Raw genomic sequence first — 20,013 nt, 5'->3', positions numbered from 1 at the left:
CCTGTGAGGTGGGATGGATTATCTCAATATAGCAGATGTGCCCACTACCACACATTTGGACTGATTTGTGACCACTGTTTGGGAGGGATGGTTATATTGTGTATCTGGAATGGATTTTAGGTCTCTACGTCCATCACATGGGGAATGGGAGCAAAAACAAAAGTGTTGCGTTTATATTTTTGTTCAGTGTAATCAACGGTCCCCAACTCGCGGGCCTCGGACCGGCACCGGTCCGTGAGTTGTTTGGTACCGGGCCGCGAGAGTTGAGGCTCAGGTGTTTTCAGGGGTTTTATCGGTTTTCAGCGTTATTTTGTTATCGTTTTTATCGTTTACTCGGTTTTCCTTGGTCTTTTCACATGTGTTATGAATAAATCATCTTTTTTTTCGGTACTGGTACTAGTTTTATTTTGTTGTATTTATCCGCGACACCTTAAAGGCCGGTCCATGAAAATATTGTCGGGCATAAACTGCCAGGTCCGTGGCGCAAAAAAGGTTGGGGACCGCTGCTCTTAATTGTTGTGATACGTGTTCGAAATGCAGAGAGGTGCTCTCGATTTGCCACACGGAGCAGCGCGAGAGTAAAGCATGAGGGAGGGGCTAATAATCGGCTCAGTCTTTTTTAATGATCGTTGAAAGCCCAGATCGTAATCGAGATTAAAATTCGATTAATTGAGCAGCCCTATATGTACAATATCAACAGTTTCTCCCCTATTTCCTCTTTTCTTCCACCCATCTTTGTCTCTCTGCCTCGTAGAAAGGAGACTCCTGAATCTCCTTCCAGGTGCTCTTGGCTCGTGAGCCAAAGCCAACCAGCTGATCATCCTCAGAGGCTTCTGCAGCAACACTCACTCTGCTGGTCTTGCAGTTCAGAAGAGTCTTTATCTCTGTAAAGCTGAGGGCATACTGTACAAATGAATGCAAGCTCTCCTTGCCATGCCCTTCTTCCACAGAGGTCCCTGCAGCCTCTTCCTTCTGGAGATCTTTGATCAGGTACATGGTGTACCCGACATCCTTCCCCAGAAGCCACCGGAAAGATTTCCCTTTATACTTTCCAAACTGCAGCATGTACTCTCCCTGCACTTCCTTCATGTCAGACTCATCCCCTCCTCTCTGATAGATGACAGTCAGAGCATTCTGATGTACAGCATCCTCCCTCACAGGTGCAGACTTGTCCTGCAGTTTGGGGTCATTTTTAACGGGTCCTGGAGAAGGTATCCAAGTGGCCCCTTGCGGAACACCACAGAGATTTTCCCTGGATATGGCGCAACTTTCTTCTGCATCTTGATAAGCAGTGAAAAAATAAACAATTATATTAAACAAAATTGATTCCAAACACAAACAAAGACATTTCAGGTTATAATCTTGCTGCTGGGTTTACACAGCAGGATGCAGGAGAACAATAACGAGACTCAATTTGAAAGAACATTGACAACATTTGCGATAAAAGTGTTTTTTCCTCCAGGTATAACAAACTGTTCTGTCTGTAAATAAAAACCTTTCATGGTTGAATGATTATTGGCATATCTGCAAAATTTGTGGTAACTGCTTAGTAGTCATGGCACATAAGAATTGCTGGTAGATTAACAACATATATGTATTTAAGCTATCGTGTTTATTCATACACGAGTGGGCATTGCTCATGTTAGAGATATCAAAACAGACTTTCGCATTGATAAGGTGACTGACCATTACAACATGAAAGCAATACATTTTTTTAAAGCAGGTTCAGTCATTTAGCATGTCATCTCATAACAAGACACTTATTGGTTATTTAATTGTACCACATTATAGTAATGTCAGTGTCACAGCAGTCGGAAACCTACAAAGTTTATTTACTGGCAAAACACGTCAATGAAACACGCAATTTATTTAAGGATCACGTTCATTCATTTTTTACCGTGCCACTTTACAACAGTAGATAAACTCCCACCGTCTTTAACTGAGCGATGGATGCTTCGTAAATGCAATCGCAACACGCCTGTTACCTGTAATATACACCTGTAAATGTATTCTGTTGGTTTACTCTTATTTCAAACGACGTTTCTTACCTTTGATCAATGAATGAGGAGCGTTGGGATGTGTTGCGAGCGTTGAGTTACTCGTTTTCTCTCCCGAAACGTAAAAGAGGAGATTTTTTAAAAGTGCCGCCGCATCTCAAACTCGCAACAGCGCCGGAAGACCGTAGTGGCCAAAAATATATTACATCCGTGGTGGTTTAGCACTACCATAGAGAATGAATGGGAAACGGTTTAGGCCGTTTAGCTAAAGGGTTCGATTCCCCGACGGGGAGGCAATATCTTTTTATTCTTAATGTTAAACGTCAGACTGTGACGTCCTTGGGAACGTCCTCAACTGCTTAATGTTTCAGGTTTCCTTGAACAGACTCAGGAATTAAACAATATTCAAACACATGACAGTTACTGAACTTTTCTAAACCGTAGCTTCAAAACTCTCCCTGGACAGCGCTTTGAGTGCTCAGGTAGAATAGAAAAGTGCTATATAAGAACTAATCCACCTACCATTTATCGAAACTGTTTCCAATTCGTTCTCTTTGGGAGTTCTAAACCACTACGGATCTAATATATTTTTGTCCACTATAGTCTTCTGTGCACGGGCTGTCACCATTCCCAACATTTATACTGCTAATCGGTTGTGTTAATTGAAAATCGTTGCCAAAAAATGCAGCAGTGTATGTGTGGTACATACATAAACCATGAATGGTTATTCTGTACTGGAAAAACACCATCAAAACTATAGGAGCAAAAATTGAAAAAGAACTCAAACATGTTTTTTTGTCATGTGCATCATCAGCATCCAAGTTTATGCAGCAGTGTCCCTTCCTCTGGGATTCTTGTGCTTACAGTTTTCATTGAAGAGAAGCCCCGTCACTCTGAAATCCTCGATGAACTCTGGCTTTAATCTTAAAGTCAGTCAGTCGGCTTAGTGTGTGAGTGTGTTTGTGTGTCACTGCGGCTAATATTATTGATTTTACTCCTTGTTTTCGGCAGGTGACTGATCCACACGCTTGCACCATGTGTATGTTTGCACTGTGTAAGATCCATTGGTCATCCTCCGCCATCCTCCTGTCTATCAATACAGTACTTGTGATACGTGTGATCATCTATAGATGTTCAACTGAATCATAAAAAAAAAACATGTTTACTTATTGATATCTAGTAGAAATCAAAGCAAAAGAAGATAAACACGACAGAGATGTAGAGCTAACTGGAACATCTAACCTCACTTTAAGGTGTTTTGATGAAACAATAATGATTAAAAATAAAAGCTTTGGCTGAAAATATGACTTTATTGAATTATATTATGGCTACATTAGTGACATAAATTAAAAAATGCAGTCATTGTGGTTTGGGACATTTAAAACCAGTTATATCATCCCTGAAGTTGTCCAAGTTTTGTAACCTATTGTACAAAACACATACATAAACATCTTACATCTAGTAGTGAGTCTGATTTGTGTATGCAATGAGGCAGACATGTATCGTGTTTATCATGAGAGTGCAAGAACAAGAAGGCCCTGCATACATACTATTTGCACAGCGATGTGTGTGCACTGGTGTTGTTTTGAACATGCGAGTGTGCATGTTTGTTGTTGGCAGTGAAGGGTCATTGTGTGGGTGGTCACCACAAGTTGTGGGAGGCCGAATCAGCTTGAAAAGTAATGAAAATAGTCTTCAAATGTCCAAATATTACCCCGTGTGAGAGGATGTCTTCCTATACTGGGCCCCTGCATGAACACACACACACACGTTCTGTCCTTTTTTCCTTGACCTCCTGCTGCAACGCACACACAATGTTTCTCAGTCAGTCCTGCTGAAGGCCACTTGAATGCAGTGAAGATGAAGCTAAGCTGCCAGTAGTTGAGCAGTAGAGTGAGAGTAAGAGAGATGAGGTATTTGTTTAGCTCGTATGGAGACTCTGATGAAACTCCGAGTCAAAACATTTAACCACAACAAATAGAGTGCAAGATGAGAAAAACACGACATCGGAGGCTGGTCTTTATTCAAAATGTACCATCTGATTTTTTTTTTAGGAATTAAATTCATTGCTTAATATTTTAACAAGAAATATAAATTATGGCTCATAGCACAGACACACATGAGTGGGCGCGTACAGTTAGGTCTATAATTTTTTTCACAAAGACATTGGTCCGTTGGATATAGGGTTTAGGGAGAGAATGACTGCAAATGATTTTCAAACAACCTTTTAAAACAATCCAGTTATGTTTGTATGTCTGTACGATTACTTTTGAGCCTCTGGAATGGCTGACTGTGTAATAAAATATTCATAGTTCCTAAACAGTTAATGAAATACTTTTGTTAAACTGCTTAAATTAAAGTTGCAATTCCACGTGAAAGGCCAACGCAAAGTGGTGTACACGTGAGAAGTGGAATTAAAATCATACATGATTCCAAACATTTTTTACAAATAAATAACTGAAAAGTGGGGTGTGCGTAATTATTCAGCCCCCTGAGTCAATACTTTGTAGAACCACCTTTCGCTGCAATTCCAGCTGCCAGTCTTTTAGGGCATGTCTCTACCAGCTTTGCACATCTACAGACTGAAATCCTTGCCCATTCTTCTTTGCAAATAAGCTCCAGCTCAGTCAGATTAGATGGACAGCATTTGTGAACAGCAGTTTTCAGATCTTGCCACAGATTCTCGATTGGATTTAGATCTGGACTTTGACTGGGCCATTCTAACACATGGATATGTTTTGTTTTAAACCATTCCATTGTTGCCCTGGCTTTATGTTTAGGATCGTTGTCCTGCTGGAAGGTGAACCTCCGCCCCAGTCTCAAGTCTTTTGCAGACTCCAAGAGGTTTTCTTCCAAGATTCCCTGTATTTGGCTCCATCTTCCCATCAACTCTGACCAGCTTCCCTGTCCCTGCTGAAGAGAAGCACCCCCAGAGCATGATGCTGCCACCACCATATTTGACAGTGGGGATGGTGTGTTCAGAGTGATGTGCAGTGTTAGTTTTCCACCACACATAGTGTTTTGCATTTTGTTTTCATCTGACCAGAGCACCTTCGTCCACATTTTTGCTGTGTCCCCCACATGGCTTGTGGCAAACTGCAAATGGGACTTTATTGTTTTCTGTTAACTGCTTTCTTCTTGCCACTCTTCCATAAAGGCCAACTTTGTGCAGTGCACAACTAATAGTTGTCCTATGGACAGATTCCCCCACCTGAGCTGTAGATCTCTGCAGCTCGTTCAGAGTCACCATGGGCCTCTTGGCTGCATTTCTGATCAGTGCTCTCTAGGGCTGCCACGATTAGTCGACTAGTCACGATTACGTCGACTATCAAAATCGTCGACGACTGATTTAATAGTCGACGCGTCGTTTGAAGCTTTGTAAGATCACAAAAGACGCAGGAATATGTAGTAGGATTTAAGAGTGTAATAACGGATTGAAACAGAAGATGGCATGGCAGCACTGCATGTACAAGGATGCCAGCTGCCGTTAAACCCCGAAGAAGAAGAAGCTGTGTCCCAGAATTCATAGCGCGGCCCAGCTCAGTTTCCAACAATGGCGGCAGCTAGTTAGTTTTAATATTACTCTTATTATTCTTTCTGGGTCACAAAATAAACGTTTAACATATTTTCAGGCGGGAATGTAGCTGTGGAAACCTTAAATATCTGCTCAGTTTATCAAGACACCGCATATTTTCAAAAGCGCTCGACGTTTTCGGAGACGTCTGTTACCCACTAGCTCGATAGCTAGCCGGGGGCTAGGCTAACTAGAGCCGTGAGAACACCAGACTCCCGGCAAATCGTTTTCAAACCCACCGCCGTCTTTCGCTACTCAGGTTAAACATATGAGTCACTTAGATAACTTAAAAATGTTATTGTTTGGCTTTTTTTTTTTTTTTAGTATTTTATTTGTTCCTGAGTAAATCTGTTTGGCTGAGATTAAAGTTATAGTTTTTACACAGCTGAATAAACGTCAAGCAGACAACTGATTATCAGAAGTGTGAGATGCTGGAGAATCTACTCCGGTGTCCTGTTATATTTTAGATAGCAAGGAGTTTATTAAACTTCACCGAAACAAACTATCATCTTGTCTTTATTTTTAGTTAGCACATACCTTAAACACTTAAAGCTGTAAGCTAATGATAGTTATATAAGAGCAGATGCTGCTGGTGCAATAAGCTGTACGTTTTACGTCCAATGGATGATGATCTGATTAGTCGACTATCAAAATAATCGTTTGTGGCAGCCCTAGTGCTCTCCTCGTTCGGCCTGTGAGTTTAGGTGGACGGCCTTGTCTTGGTAGGTTTACAGTTGTACCATACTCCTTCCATTTCTGAATGATCGCTTGAACAGTGCTCCGTGGGATGTTCAAGGCTTGGGAAATCTTTTTGTAGCCTAAGCCTGCTTTGAATTTCTCAATAACTTTATCCCTGACCTGTCTGGTGTGTTCTTTGGACTTCATGGTGTTCATATTCTCTTAGACAACCTCTGAGGCCGTCACAGAGCAGCTGTATTTGTACTGACATTAGATTACACACAGGTGCACTCTATTTAGTCATTAGCACTCATCAGGCAATGTCTATGTTCAACTGACTGCACTCAGACCAAAGGGGGCTGAATAATTACGCACACCCCACTTTTCAGTTATTTATTTGTAAAAAATGTTCGGAATCATGTATGATTTTCGTTCCACTTCTCACGTGTACACCGCTTTGTGTTGGTCTTTCACGTGGAATTCCAATAAAATTGATTCATGTTTGTGGCTGTAATGTGACAAAATGTGGAAAAGTTCAAGGGGGCCGAATACTTTCGCAAGCCACTGTAAATAAAAACTACAATCATTTCCTTTGTCCAACAAATTTTAGACCAAATTGCATCCACACAGGACTGCACAGGTTCTCCTTGATTTCCTGATATCCATCCATATCCATTTTTATATTGTAGTATTAATCTTTACTACAATTATTGCGAATCTATTTGGCCACGATGATTTTGTAGGAAAAAAATCTGTCCTGACAGCTGAAAGTTTTTGCAAAAATATATGTAAAAGGAGAGAGCTGTACACATTCTTAAACATGCATATGCAAAGGTGCCACTGCAGTTACTCTGACTGGTTCACGTCTGTTAACTCTGCAGGTTCGTGTGCAGCTAAAACTCACTTCTTTAAATTGTATCAAGGCTTAAAAGTAAGGGCATGACTGCTGTGAATGACAGGCTATTCATGTATGTATTCAGCTTTTCAGGTTTTCTGTTACACGTTGGGGGTTTTTTGGCTTCTCCTCCACCTTCCTGCTCAAATAACACGAGCTTATGGTTACTGTTGGTATAAAGTGTTAAAGGGGGTCTGGCTATATTGAATGATTTTACATGATATGAGCACTGGCGCTATTTTCTAACTGATATCAGATAGTGCTGGTGGATTTATTTCTCTTTAACTCTTTCCCCAATGTCAAAATGACATTTGACGACCTTGCCTGTTCTCTTAATGTAAAGTCTAGACACCTTAGTTTATCTCAATAAAGTTGTGGTTTGACCTCAAGTTGAATATTTGGTGGGTTTTTCCAAGGGTGACTGCATAGGCAGAGACCGCCCTCACTAACCTCTGATGCAAACCCAGTTATTTTGTTCCCTAAGTTTCAAAAGTTGCTTCTTCTAGGCTGACAGGTGTTAAAAAGTTGAAGTTGTTCTTTAATAGTTGATTAAACATTAGTTGAGTCTCTGCTGACCCAATTTTGATTGGCCAGTTGTTCACGGGAAGCAAACAAAAAACTTGATAATAGGTGGCAACAACACTTGAATGTGTAACTAAGTCTCACACAGATAAATATCTAAGTATTCTCAAATTAATCATTAAGTATTGCCTCCAGCTCCAGTAGTGTCTTTGGTGACATTAGGGTGAAATAATATGGAGCGATTACTGGAAGGTGGTCTGATATTCCTAACATGCACAAACTGTGCAGGTTATAGGTTTAGTATCAAAGATGTGAAGGAGAATTAACTATAGCTACTATATTTTACTTTAGATCAGTTTTGACTTGAAGTCTTGGGAATGTAAATGGAGGCTATGCAATAGCTCTTTTGTGCACATCTATATTTTCACTTTCTATTAAAAGAACTTCTAAAACTGTTACTTTAGAAGTTATTGCAGTGCACTGGTACTTCTACTTCTGTTTGCTCATTTTCTTTGGTTGTCAGTAAAGATGTAGCCATAGATCAACACATCACAATGTGGGACAATGTCTCAAAAAGCGGAGTGGGCTGCTGTGCAGTCTCAGCAGCAGTCCTCATGGACAACGGGTCATACTACCTGCGCTGCTTCTTAGTGCCTTTTGAGAGATCTATAAAAGATTAAGTATTTCGCGTGTGAAAGTGTTCCTGGATGTTTAGTATAAAAATGCTGCGTGTTTACGCAGAAGTTGTTTCACGCTAATATGATGTAGGAAAACTGTAGGATTTCCTCACAGTTGGAAAAACGCGGTGCTCTTTCAATGTGCTGCAGCCCGGGCGCGTCTGACACGTTCCTCATTGCACGCCTCTGCGCCTCGCCAAGAAAGCAGCTGCAAGCCGTCAAACACACCCCCGCAGACTCTGGAGGAACAAGCGGCCTCTATAAGAACATTTTCACTTCTGGGGAGAGCTGATGGGAATGGGATTCACTTTCTTTTGTGTGTTCGCTCAACGTGATCCTTCCCATTTCTGCCTGATCCCATTTCTGTCCTCCGTGGGTCCTTCTTCGTGTGTTTTTTTTTTTAACCAAGAAACCAAAAAAAACCCCGAAATCACTACTTGTCTCTTTTTGTTTTCAAATTCATGGATCTTCTGCTGGGGTGAGGGGGTGGAGGTTCCTCTTTTACTCTCATCAATGATAAACCTTCAGCTGCGCAAGTGCTGCGCGGTCACGGCGCTAGGCTGTGATTGGTGGAGACCCAAGCTCCAGCCTTCGTGAACGCGCCGGTCTCCTGCGGCTCTACATATATATAGCCTCGATCTCCTCGTCACAGAGTAAAGTTATTCAAAGGCTTCGAGCTCTAGCTGCGCGAACTTCTACCAAGAGAAGAAAAGAGCACCGCACATACGCTGACTCGACCTCAGTGATGCCGGTGAACGCGTCCGCTGTCTCCACTGTGTTTTTTCTGCTGCTGGTGTGTCATGTGCTGACCAACGACCAGCATGATGTTCTGGAGCAAGAAGTGAGCCAGATGAGAAGGCGCCTCTCTTTGCAGAGCACAGGTGAGCCGCCACGTGCAAGTTTTCACAGGTCGTGTAACGGTCGCATTTAAGCGTCGGAAACTGCATTTTGAAGAAAACTTTACATGCCCGAGGCCCTTGTTGGCCCTAAAAAAAGAGCTTGAGGGGTGCTACTTTTTTCTCCCCCTTATTGCGCATTTAATCTCATTGTAAGACAACCTGTTGGCCGTGCGCGCCTCTCTAACCTCCTGTGCTGTTGGTGACTGTAATTCAATGCGCGACTCCGGTGGTTCGACCCTGTCCATGCACATTCCCTCTGTATCCCTTTCCCGGTGTTCTGAAAAACATCCTACTTTGGCAACACGTCCTACCGTAAGTAGTTTATGCACATTTCTGCTGTCATAGTAATTCCAGCACAAAGTTGTTAGTATGACGGTTTGCCACTTAACTTTGCCCATCAGAGTATGCTTGTAGCTCATATTCATAAAGCCAAGACGGCTTGCCACTTAATTTTACCCGTTAAAGTATGCTTCTAGCTAGGATTGGGCGATATATCGAGTTTTTTAAAAATATATCGATATATTTTTATACGAGATAAGCTGTGTGACTATATCGTTTATATAGATAGACTGTTACGTTATAATTATATTCATGGAACTGCAAGTTTGTCTCGCTTTTCTCTCTACGTGTTACTCGGCCTCTCCTTCACTAACACAACTCCCCCTCCCCCATCGCTTCACCTGCAGCTAACGACAAGATGGACGCGGCAGCTATCAAAGAGGCGCTGGTCTGTAAAAAGAGAACATTTGGAGATTACTATTTTAGTGCTGCAGCGTTACACTCGTTAAAATGAGGTTAACGCCATAACTGTATTAACGCGACAAGTCTCCGTTAACGAGTTACCGCGGATCGCCCCGTGCGTGGGGCTGCACGGCGTCAACGCGTTAGCGTTGCGGTTATCGGTTACCTCGTTAACGTGTTGACGCCGTGCAACTAGCACTAGTATTTTCACCATTTACAACAGCGCCATAAAGTGCAAAATGAAGAGTGTGTGAAACTGTGCTGTCTCCTGGCCCGAAACAAACTACCTTACATAACTCGTATACTGTATTTTCCGGACTCTAACCTTTCACTAAAATACTTTAATTTTCTCAAAAATCGACAGTGTGCCTTATGTATGAATTCTGGTTGTGCTTTTGTGTCTAATCTGTAAGGAAAGCTGATCAAAAAGTACTATCTAACATTTAAATGTCTAAATCCTCATATTTACATTCCGTACACTTACAAATAGGTTTCTGATAGTTGAGGGGCTCGATCCAAACATGATACTGTCGATACCAACGTGGATCCATATTAGCTCGACAGGATCGATACTTTGTTTCTATCTTAAGTTCAGTATGTAGCCCAGTGAATTGTTTTTAATACATTATTTGTTTTGGAAATGGAAAAATGTATACCTCTCCAAAAACATGAGTGTCAAAATGTATGAAAAGCTGAAAGGTGTGCTTTGTTTGTTAATTAATTATTGTGGGAAATAAACAAACACAGTAATTTAGCGGTCATTAAAATGTGATCAGAATTTGCAAATGGATGATGATTCATCTACTAAATCATGACACACTCCTCTCCCCTACATAAGCTGCCTGTTTAAGTTAAAAGTATTATTATTACTGGCCCTGCATTTCCTTTGTGTTGGATTGATATGAAAAATTTGCAGTATGGCACAATACTAATTTCTGAAAAGTGAAGGCCAAAGGTCTGAGGCTTGACAGTGGATGTGTATTGTTTTTAATATTATGTTATTTGGCACATACATTCACCTGGAAAGTTAATGCTGATCTCTACTGTGTCTCGTAGCGGAGCTCCAGAGTTGCCTGTTGAGTTCAGCTGATGTTGGCTGTGGGATGTTTCAGTGTTTGAGCAACAACTCCTGTGAAATCCGAGGGCTGGACCACATATGTCTTACTCTGCTGCACAACGCTGGACACTACGACTTGCAGGTGAGGATAAGCCAGTGTGTCTCACATTCATTCACACTCAAAATAAACTCATTAAGTCAGTTGTGTCGTTACGCCTGCGGGGCACTGACAGGCTGAGGGGAAGTTCAGAAGTTGCCTGGGCAGGGTTGGAGAAGGCATATCTGGATGCGTGTTTTTATTTCATTTAATCCCTTCCATCATTGCGGTCATTTGTGAGGAATGCTTGTTGTATAAGAAGCAGTGTATCGTTATGCATGGCAGCACAGTTACAGCACAGCGTGAGAGGGGAAGTGAAAGGAGAGAACAGGAACATCCTGTCCACATTACTAGAATAGAAATGTATGAGAAAATGATGCAGGCCTAATGTGTCCCCAGTTTGAGCAGAAACAGAAGATGTTCTTTGAAGATCTCTGAGTGAATGTACCTGATACAGATGGTCGTGGATTAAAGGATAAAGTGTTGCAGGAAACTTCTTCAGGGCTTCATGTTTCATAACATGATAAAGATGATCACCCAGAAGAATTTTGTAGAGATTTGCAGATCCCCCTAAGACCCAATACGTGCCAGCAAAAAGCCCCCCGCAGCATTACAGAGCCACCGGATCCCCTCAATGTAGGGGTTGAGCATTTAGGCCTTTACCATTCTCTTAGTGTGCACCACTTATTGCTGGGGCACTTGTTGAGGGTATAGATGACAATCTGAAATTTGTTTAGGTCGGCACCACAGGTTCGTGTTTTTTTTTTTTTTTTTTTTTTTTTTTTTTTTTTTTTTCTGTTTTCTTCACTGCTTAACTCGCAGATTCAAATTTGTCTTTGTACATGCACAGCCACCCTCTTATTATATCTGTTTTTCCTCACATACTGTACTAATGCGCTAGCAGCACCAAATGACCTTACTCCAGTTGAGCAGTTGGCCAAATACACTGACGATTGGGCGAGTTCACCAGCTGTCATGAAGATCTATGTAGAGCATCCACAGAGGTCAAACGGTTTTTGTGCCAGGCTGTCAACATGTTGTGGTTTGGTTTTTGTGGTTTGTTTTCTCTCGCTCTCTACTGTAAAAGTGGATGAGGATAGTCTGGCTTTCAGGGCCTACCCCAAGCGTCTGTTAGAACTTCCAACAGTGTACAGAATGTAATTTAGGAAAAATATTCCTTTTAAAGTATACAAAAATGAAGTGAAATGCATTACAAGATATTTAGTTTACATACTCAAAAAGGAGTGTGAAGAAGTGGACATTTATTTAACCTCACCCCTTCTCTGTAAGTCATAAGTTATTTTTCAATACAGTTCTATTTACATGGTACCAAATAAAGACGGTTGCCTTGAGGCACTTTATATTGTGAGGTAAAGATCATACAGCAAAAACTAATGTTTTTCACAGAGCATTTGGTTTTCTGGTCTCTGGACACCACAGGTTTCAAATCATTCAAGTGCAGATTTTAGCTTTAATTCAAGGGATTTAACAAAAGTATTGCAATAGCTGTAGCGTTAGCAATTCAGCACAAGAGTTCTTCAATGCAAAGAAATGGGATATTCTTCAAGTCAGCAGGTTTTCAGCCTCTGAAGATAAAACTGAAATTAAAGAGAGCCACAAACGAGCTTAAACTGAAGGTGGCTTCAGTATAGGACTGACGTACCATCTGAAGGGAGGAAATGCAGCATCTGGTGATGTCTGATGGTTCTAGACGTCACACAGTCGGTGACTACAAACCATTTTAATCCAACTACTTAAAAAAAAAAATAAAATAAAATAAAAAAAAATTCCTTATTTTAAAATTGTTACTTTTCAGCCTCTAAAAATCAAGGACTGTGTATAAAAATGGTTTTATTTCCTAAACAGTACTTCAGGTAAACCCCTTGATTTAAGGCTGTCACAAATTGTTTTTGTTTGCGTAGCACTTTCATAGAACTTAGACCAACTCAAAGTACTTTATAGATGACTGAAAAGATGATAAATCAAACATGGACATAAATAATAAATCAATAATAGAATAAAAAAACTAAATAGTCTTTGAATCTGATAGAAAAGACTATTGGAAATAAAAACATGGTTGCAATAAAACATTATGTGGGGGGGGGAAATCGTGTGTATGTATATAGGTTTCCCTGTAATCGTCCACTCACTGTTCTCCTTTTTCTCGCAGGGCAAAGCATTTGTGAAGGACACGTTGCGGTGCCTGGCATTGGGGCTGCGGCAGCGTTTCAGCTGCATCAGCCGGCGGTGTTCGGCGATAAAGGAGATGGTGTGCGTGCTTCAGAGGGAGTGCTACACCAAACACCAGCTCTGCCTGGCACTGCGGGATCACATGGACACCGTGGAAAACCTGGTGCAGTTTCACCTAATGTTTCCCCCTGGGTGAGAAACACAAACTCACACAAATTAACTACTAACAGCCACAATTTTATTGTTTTGATAGATATGTGTACAAATAAATGCATTCAAAATTATGTCATTAATTGCTCAAATGGAAAAATGAATAAAACTGGGACATTCTATTGTTTTTGGCACTTCCTGTAAGTGACATTTTTTCTAAATGTACATTTGGACAAAACAGCCAAGTATTTATTGATGACCCTGATGTATTCGCATCCTGCCAGGCCATACGTGGAGCTGACGAACTTCCTGCTGAAGTGCGGAGAGGAGGTCAAGACGTGGGTCGGACGCCGTTTGCGTGAACAATGCGAGCAGTACTGGGGGTCGCTTTGCAGCAGCCTTGCCGGAAACTGCCCCCTCTGCCAATCCGATACCCTCAACCAAAGCACTTCCCCACCCACCAGTGCACCATGGCCTATCGCTGCTGGGGGACCCCTGCAGCAACAAACAGAGGCTAAACCAGAGGATGGGCCCAGGCTCAGTCATATAGACAACACAACTGAACCAGATTCAGTTGTGTCTGAGAAATCCAGTGTCACTCCTCTACAGACAGATGGAAACTGAGTACACAATTCTATAATACTAGCAGTAGTGGCTAAAAGTATTCAGTGTAGTAATGCATCATAACTTATTCAATCTGCTGGGCATTTGTGCTCCATTAAGGATGGAAGAACAATTATCTACCTCACTTCAATCTCACAGACCACTGCAGCTCAGCATCAGACGTACACACACACGGAATCAGTAGGTCAAGTGTAGCTCATGGCTCAAAGTCAGTATCCTGTTTACAAGCCCAGTTCCAAAAAAGTTGTGACGCTGTGTAAAATCTAAATACCATTAGAATGCATTATATTTTATTCAGTATTGAACATAGAAAACCTACCAAGTGTTTAAACTGGGACACTTTACTGTTTCATGAAAAACATTTGCTCAATTTGAACTTTTACACAGCATCACAACATTTTAGGAACAGAGTTATGAATCTGCTTTTGTATTTATGGAGAAAGTCATATTGTGTACCATGGAGAAACAGATGAGGCGCAGTGTGCAGAAAGGAAAGCACTCATAGGTCAATATGTGTTAGAAATGTATTTTTAATGTTCACTTGTTCACATTTCATACAGACCTCTGGTGTCGAATGCTGTGGTTTTTTTTTTTTTTTTTTTGGGTTTTTTTTCTCCAATGGATCACAAACTCTGAACAGTTATTTGAATTTTATTAAAATAAAGTGATACTGATGAACAAACAGAAGTGTGTTATTTAAATTAGTCCTATCCTGTTGAACAAGTCTTTTAACAGCACTGCAGTTCAAACTGATATTTTGAGTTTTAAGACATCTGCTGGTGCTTGAGACTTTTAAATGAACTCTAACCCACGGGGCTTTTGTTCAACATTCACACAATCTGACACCTTTCAGGGCAACAATCATTCACTGGATTACTGGTTCAGTAGTTTGGAAGGAAGGCATGAGGTTAAAAAAAAAATGTACACTAAATACACTCCTGAGCACATTCACACTTTATAACAAAAGTAAACAAAAACAAAGGTTGGTGCATTTTGCAACCATGACCCTGACTAGTTCTGAATTAAAGGTACTGGACACTAGGAGGGCAACCCGCTTTGGGGTTTTTTTTTTTTTTTTTTTGTTTTTTTCTCTTAAGCTGTAGAATTAAAGGCTGGTTAAGTCAGAAGATACTACTACAGCTCAGAAACCACCCATGACTCAACAGGAGTAGATGGAGTCCTACAATGTTGCTCACTTTTCTGTCCCCCTCTTTTCTTCCCATCTCTGTGTAAAAGTGAAGCTCCAGCTGAATTCAAATAAGGTTGCCCTCTGCTTGGAGGACGTGAATATTTTGCATAAGCTGAAACATTTTATCACGCAGATCACCTCTTTGGATGGATTTTGTTTATTTGCAGCAATCGAGGCTTAAAACAAGCCTCCAGTGGTCCCTTGCTTTAGTCTCTAACTCCCAACCTTTCAACATGACTGACATGAGGGCAGAATCACAGACTACCTTTTCTTCCTTTTACGCTGGACTGAAGGGGTACAAAGAGATATTACATGAGCATACAGGCTGCTGATCTTTAGATGCTGTCTTATTGCATTGTGAAACCTACAGTGTGCTTTAAGGTATCAACATTTCAAAAACTGCACACAATTTGGCAAATATGAGCATCTGAACCTTTAAGCTCTCTGTATTTACTTCAATTTAATGTAAATTTCAATGTAAACACATGAATTTCCTCAAGTTCAGGCTTTCTGAAAAAGACCCATCATCCAGAATGATAGAAATGGTCACATTAGGATAACAGAGTCCTTACTGTAACACCAGGGAGGCAGTGTGAGGCATCAAGGAAAAGGCTAAAAAGCAGCAGATCCCTTCTTCAACTGTGACCATTTGCAACATGCGTTCAAACTTTTGACAATACATTGTATAACCATATCTACTCGAGGCAGGCTGTGGCTTCTTAATGTTTTCTATGAAACTCTGGATGTCAGTTTTACTCACTTTGCTCCTTTCACTGCTGAAGTGGATCTTGAGCTTCAGATATTTTCCAACCCTTCATATTATATGTAAGAAGTAACACGTTCCCACTTCACGCCGCCTCTGTGTGCTACAGTCCAGTTTCAGTGCTGCTTCTAAGAGTCCATGTGGTTCATGCTTCTACTTCATACCTCCTACAATTCACTGTGTTAACTCCTTCCAAGCCAGTCCCCACGTCCTTGAGGAAAAACAGACCCAGGCGGCCGACTAAATGAAGGGGAAGAGACGTTTCTTGAGGATGTAGAGGACGGTGGCAAAGAAGAGGGCTAGTGCAAGGAAGATGAGCAGCTTGTCTGTCAGCTCCCGCCGGTTGTACTTCAGGATGAGCTTCCTGCCCAGGTGAATGGTTCCTGTCATGCTTTTAAACTCCTCGTTGGTTTCCTGCACCGTCCTGGATGAGGTGGCTGAATAAGGAGGACGAAGAATTAAAGGCATTAAGGGTTTAGGAGGATCGGTTAGGAAATGTGGACAGGAGACTGAAACATAAAATTAGATTTTTACCTAGCGTGCCAATGGTGTCCTCACTCTGCTTCACCTGTTCAGACATCATCCTGCTGATAGACATCAGACTCTCTGTGATGTTGCTGCTGGTTTCCACTAAATTTTCCTTGGTTGCTTTCCTGAGACAAAAACACACACACACACACACAGAACAGAGCAGGTGAAGTACTGCAGATGGATTCTGACATGCCTAATTTATTATTAGATTATATTAAAGTGATTTATTGGAGACTAGAAGGAATCTTTTTCTCATTAAGTAGTTTAGAACCTTGTGTTTCTACCACCAGTGCAACTAGCCACTCTATTTTTATATTCATTTATCTTTTTTGGTTCATTTGTGCCAGTTTTTAATCAATTTTTTTAAATCACAAATTACCAAAAGCAACAATTAAAAAAATCTTATTTAATAATCGTTCATGAAAGCATTTTAAACCACAGACATTAGACAAAAGATAGTTTTACAGATGTTAACAAGTGTATCTGTATTTCAGTGTACAGCAGATTAGCTGTTGTTTTGACATAGTTGTCATACTGCGATTCATCTGATAACACTCCATAAACATAAACACACATCTGTGTAAAACAGAAATATTATTGGTGGCCTGGGCTTAAAAACAGAAAGAAAACAGTGTAATGGTAATAACTACAGGAAGTAGAGGATAGAAGTTACTGACAGAAACTATGGTATCAGTTTGAAAATCCTAAGCAGCCTTGTTCTCAAGGTGTGTACGATGCCTCTGCCCGGCAGGGTAACGATAATACCCCATCAGCCTTTTACAGCTAAACAGAAACCAGGTAAATTAATACAGGTGACATTAATTTCCTCCTGTTTGGCTGCAGGTATACAAAAATCACTGATCAAAGTTCAGACTGCATATCAGCAGCTCTAACCAGGTGTAGAAGTACGGGAATCTACATAACGCAAACAAACTCGGGGTACACTGAACTGTCTTCGTAGTACAGTGCTCTGTAGCAGAGCCTTGGCAGAAACTATATTTACCTCTGTCTGGTGTTGTGGTTTTCCTCACCATGCAGCAGTTCGTCCTTCTCCATGTTGTCTATGGCAAGTTTACAAGCCAGGTTAGCTTTTCTCCACGCTGTCTGGTTGCTGACAAGACAGACAAGAAAAAGCAAACAATTTTGAGACTGAAAGTTTTTGTTTTAGATTTTTTTTCCATCTTAAGTGCTCGCTTGTGTCTGCATTTCCAGTTTACATTATCATCGCAACAAAACAGAAACCAACAACATGTTCACTGGGACACGAGGCAAGTGATTCAAGGGGAAAATAAAATGACTGGTGCTGCACAGGCTTATTTTTTTTAGATGTGTCTGTGTGCGTCTGCGTCTAAACACCTCAGCATCTGCTTCCATTGGCTCTCGGTCTCTGTTTGGATGGCCACTCTGTCTGACTCTTTGTCCTGCTCTTTGGCCATCTGCTCCAGATCCTGGAAGAAACAAAAAAACAACAACATCATGGCATCACATGACACAGATCCAATATTAAGCAAAAAAAAAAAAAAACCCTGTCAGATGCAGCACCGTGTGGATGTGTAGCTGAGGCCTGACCTGAATTCTGAGCCTCAGCTTGTTGAATTTCTCTTTGACCTGAGCATTGAGCTCCACAAGAGCAGACTGAGGTCCTGGACAATCCCTGATGTCCTACAGACAACACACACACATTGAGTTAAATATAATGTATTAGTTATATTTTATAATTATATCACATCGAGTAAGACATACATCATGTGAATTCATAAATGCACAAATCTTTGTGTGAGCAAAGGAGCTTGTGCTTTAGGAGTATGAGACATCTGGTCCATTGTTATAAAGTGTTTTGTCATTGTACATAGTGTACTGAGAGCTTGGCAGCAAGTCAGACTCATTCCCTGTGAATCCTGGACTCCACCAGCTCTGCCCCTTTATCATTGATTCTGTTCACAAGTTTTTTTGGAAGACAGTTTCTATGTGCAGCCAAGAGGTGGAGGCAGTCAAATTCAGTGGACTCAGGATCTCATCTCTGCTTTTTGCTGATGTGGTTCTGGTGGTTGAATCGAGCAATGACCTCCAGCTTGCAGTGGAGCAGTTTGCAGCAGAGTGTGAGGTGGCTGAGAAATGGTGTGTCCACCACTACACATGAGCTGCTGCCCCCAAGTGGTGGAGTTCAAAGCAACTCGGGGTCTTGAGAGGGAAAGGGGAAGTAGGGGATGTGGCACTGTAATTGCCTGCTGTGGTGAAAAGAGATTTAGTGGTTGTTCTACATTCTGGCCCTCACCAATGGACATCAGCTGTCAGTGATGATCTGGCCAAGAGGACAGCAGAAATCTATACAAATATAACAGCTGTATAAAGATACTTTAAATGGCCAAAAGGACTTGATTGATTGCAATGTAATGTAGAACCATAAAAATACTTGCAAAATATGTCATTTTTTATTACTTTATATATGAAATCCATTTTTAAATCCTGTTGACTAGAGCTATTTAGCAATATAACCAAAGACATTAGACAAAGAAACACTGGCGGTCACTTTTTGATAGGGCAGGTGTCTCTCAGCTTACAGCCGTTCCACCATCTGGCTCAGGATATACAGTATAAATTTTAGCACATTTTTCTCCATTAAAAAAAAAAACTTAATATATTTTTTTATATTCATATTATTTACATTTTCTAAAACAATTTGTTTTAACTTATTTTAATTTCCCTTACTAATTAGGATATCACGAACGCAGAACTAAACAAAGAGTGCGTCGTAAATATTTTTTTAAATAACATCTGATAATAAATGATCATTTTCTTCTCTCGGTTATTTGAATAATTAGAGATTTATTACTCAAAAGTATTATAACTGTCTCAGGAATGATTTTTTGCCTAATTAAAATAAACAAAATCAAGAATGTTTTGTGTCTTTTGACTGTCGGAAAGTTAACGTTAGCTTCTTCTTAGCTCAACTTGAAGACCTGTTGTGCGCATGTTCAGCCAGCTCTCCAGAGTTACCAACGGTTCAGAAATGGCTCAGGATGAAAGGACAAACAAGGCGCTCGTTCTTCATTCCTTACCTGAATGAGAGCTTTAATTTCCAGATCATATTTGATAATTTCTTGTGCGCAAATTCGGACGTGAACATCCGCAGAAGACGCCATTGTTGTTTTTGTATGGCAAGCTGGAGGTCCAAAAGAGGTAAAGACGAAGGACCAACGGTAGTCGGATGTTAATTATCCGTGGAATAAATAAATATGTTACTTAAAATGGAACAAAAAAAATTACTTAAATAGGATTTTATAATTCCTTTAAAAAAAAGTGCAGTTACTTATCATTCTGCAGCTTCCACTATAATTTTGTCCTTACTTATTGGACAGACAGGATCCACACTGAAATTTAAATGTGTTTTCAAATGTTTAAACATCATTTAAAACAGAACCACTAAAT

At 40.7% G+C, this 20,013-nt stretch overlaps 3 protein-coding genes across 4 annotated transcripts; 1 reads left to right on the top strand and 2 right to left on the bottom strand.

The window, feature by feature from the left end:
* Positions 1–195: 195 nt before the first annotated feature.
* LOC146660884 (uncharacterized) lies at positions 196–2,154 on the bottom strand. Its single transcript, XM_085419648.1, has 2 exons — positions 2,049–2,154; positions 196–1,280 (listed from the first exon to the last, which is right to left on the bottom strand). Exon 2 carries the CDS (start codon positions 1,087–1,089, stop codon positions 709–711), a length of 381 nt encoding a protein of 126 aa, XP_085275774.1. The 5' UTR covers positions 1,090–1,280; positions 2,049–2,154; the 3' UTR covers positions 196–708.
* Positions 2,155–8,979: 6,825 nt separating this feature from the next.
* stc2b (stanniocalcin 2b) lies at positions 8,980–14,788 on the top strand. Its single transcript, XM_085420927.1, has 4 exons — positions 8,980–9,224; positions 11,040–11,182; positions 13,308–13,519; positions 13,762–14,788. The coding sequence occupies exons 1-4, from the start codon at positions 9,089–9,091 to the stop codon at positions 14,099–14,101; spliced, it is 831 nt and encodes a 276-aa protein (XP_085277053.1). The 5' UTR covers positions 8,980–9,088; the 3' UTR covers positions 14,102–14,788.
* Positions 14,707–19,744, bottom strand: bnip1b (BCL2 interacting protein 1b). 2 transcript variants are annotated; one of them, XM_085420928.1, is made up of 6 exons: positions 19,644–19,744; positions 18,154–18,246; positions 17,941–18,032; positions 17,588–17,695; positions 16,588–16,706; positions 14,707–16,490 (listed from the first exon to the last, which is right to left on the bottom strand). In XM_085420928.1, exons 1-6 carry the CDS (start codon positions 19,725–19,727, stop codon positions 16,294–16,296), a joined length of 693 nt encoding a protein of 230 aa, XP_085277054.1. In that variant the 5' UTR covers positions 19,728–19,744; the 3' UTR covers positions 14,707–16,293. The 2 variants fall into 2 exon arrangements, with proteins under 2 accessions (XP_085277054.1, XP_085277056.1); XM_085420930.1 differs by lacking the exon at positions 18,154–18,246 and having other exon boundaries at positions 19,644–19,729.
* Between the last annotated feature and the right edge of the window lie 269 nt (positions 19,745–20,013).

Source organism: Rhamphochromis longiceps, linkage group LG10 (assembly GCF_057381845.1).
Source record: "Rhamphochromis longiceps isolate RC_006_pf linkage group LG10, R_longiceps_female_GT1.1, whole genome shotgun sequence".
NCBI lineage: Eukaryota > Metazoa > Chordata > Actinopteri > Cichliformes > Cichlidae > Rhamphochromis > Rhamphochromis longiceps.
This window is presented reverse-complemented; position numbering and strand designations above follow the sequence as displayed.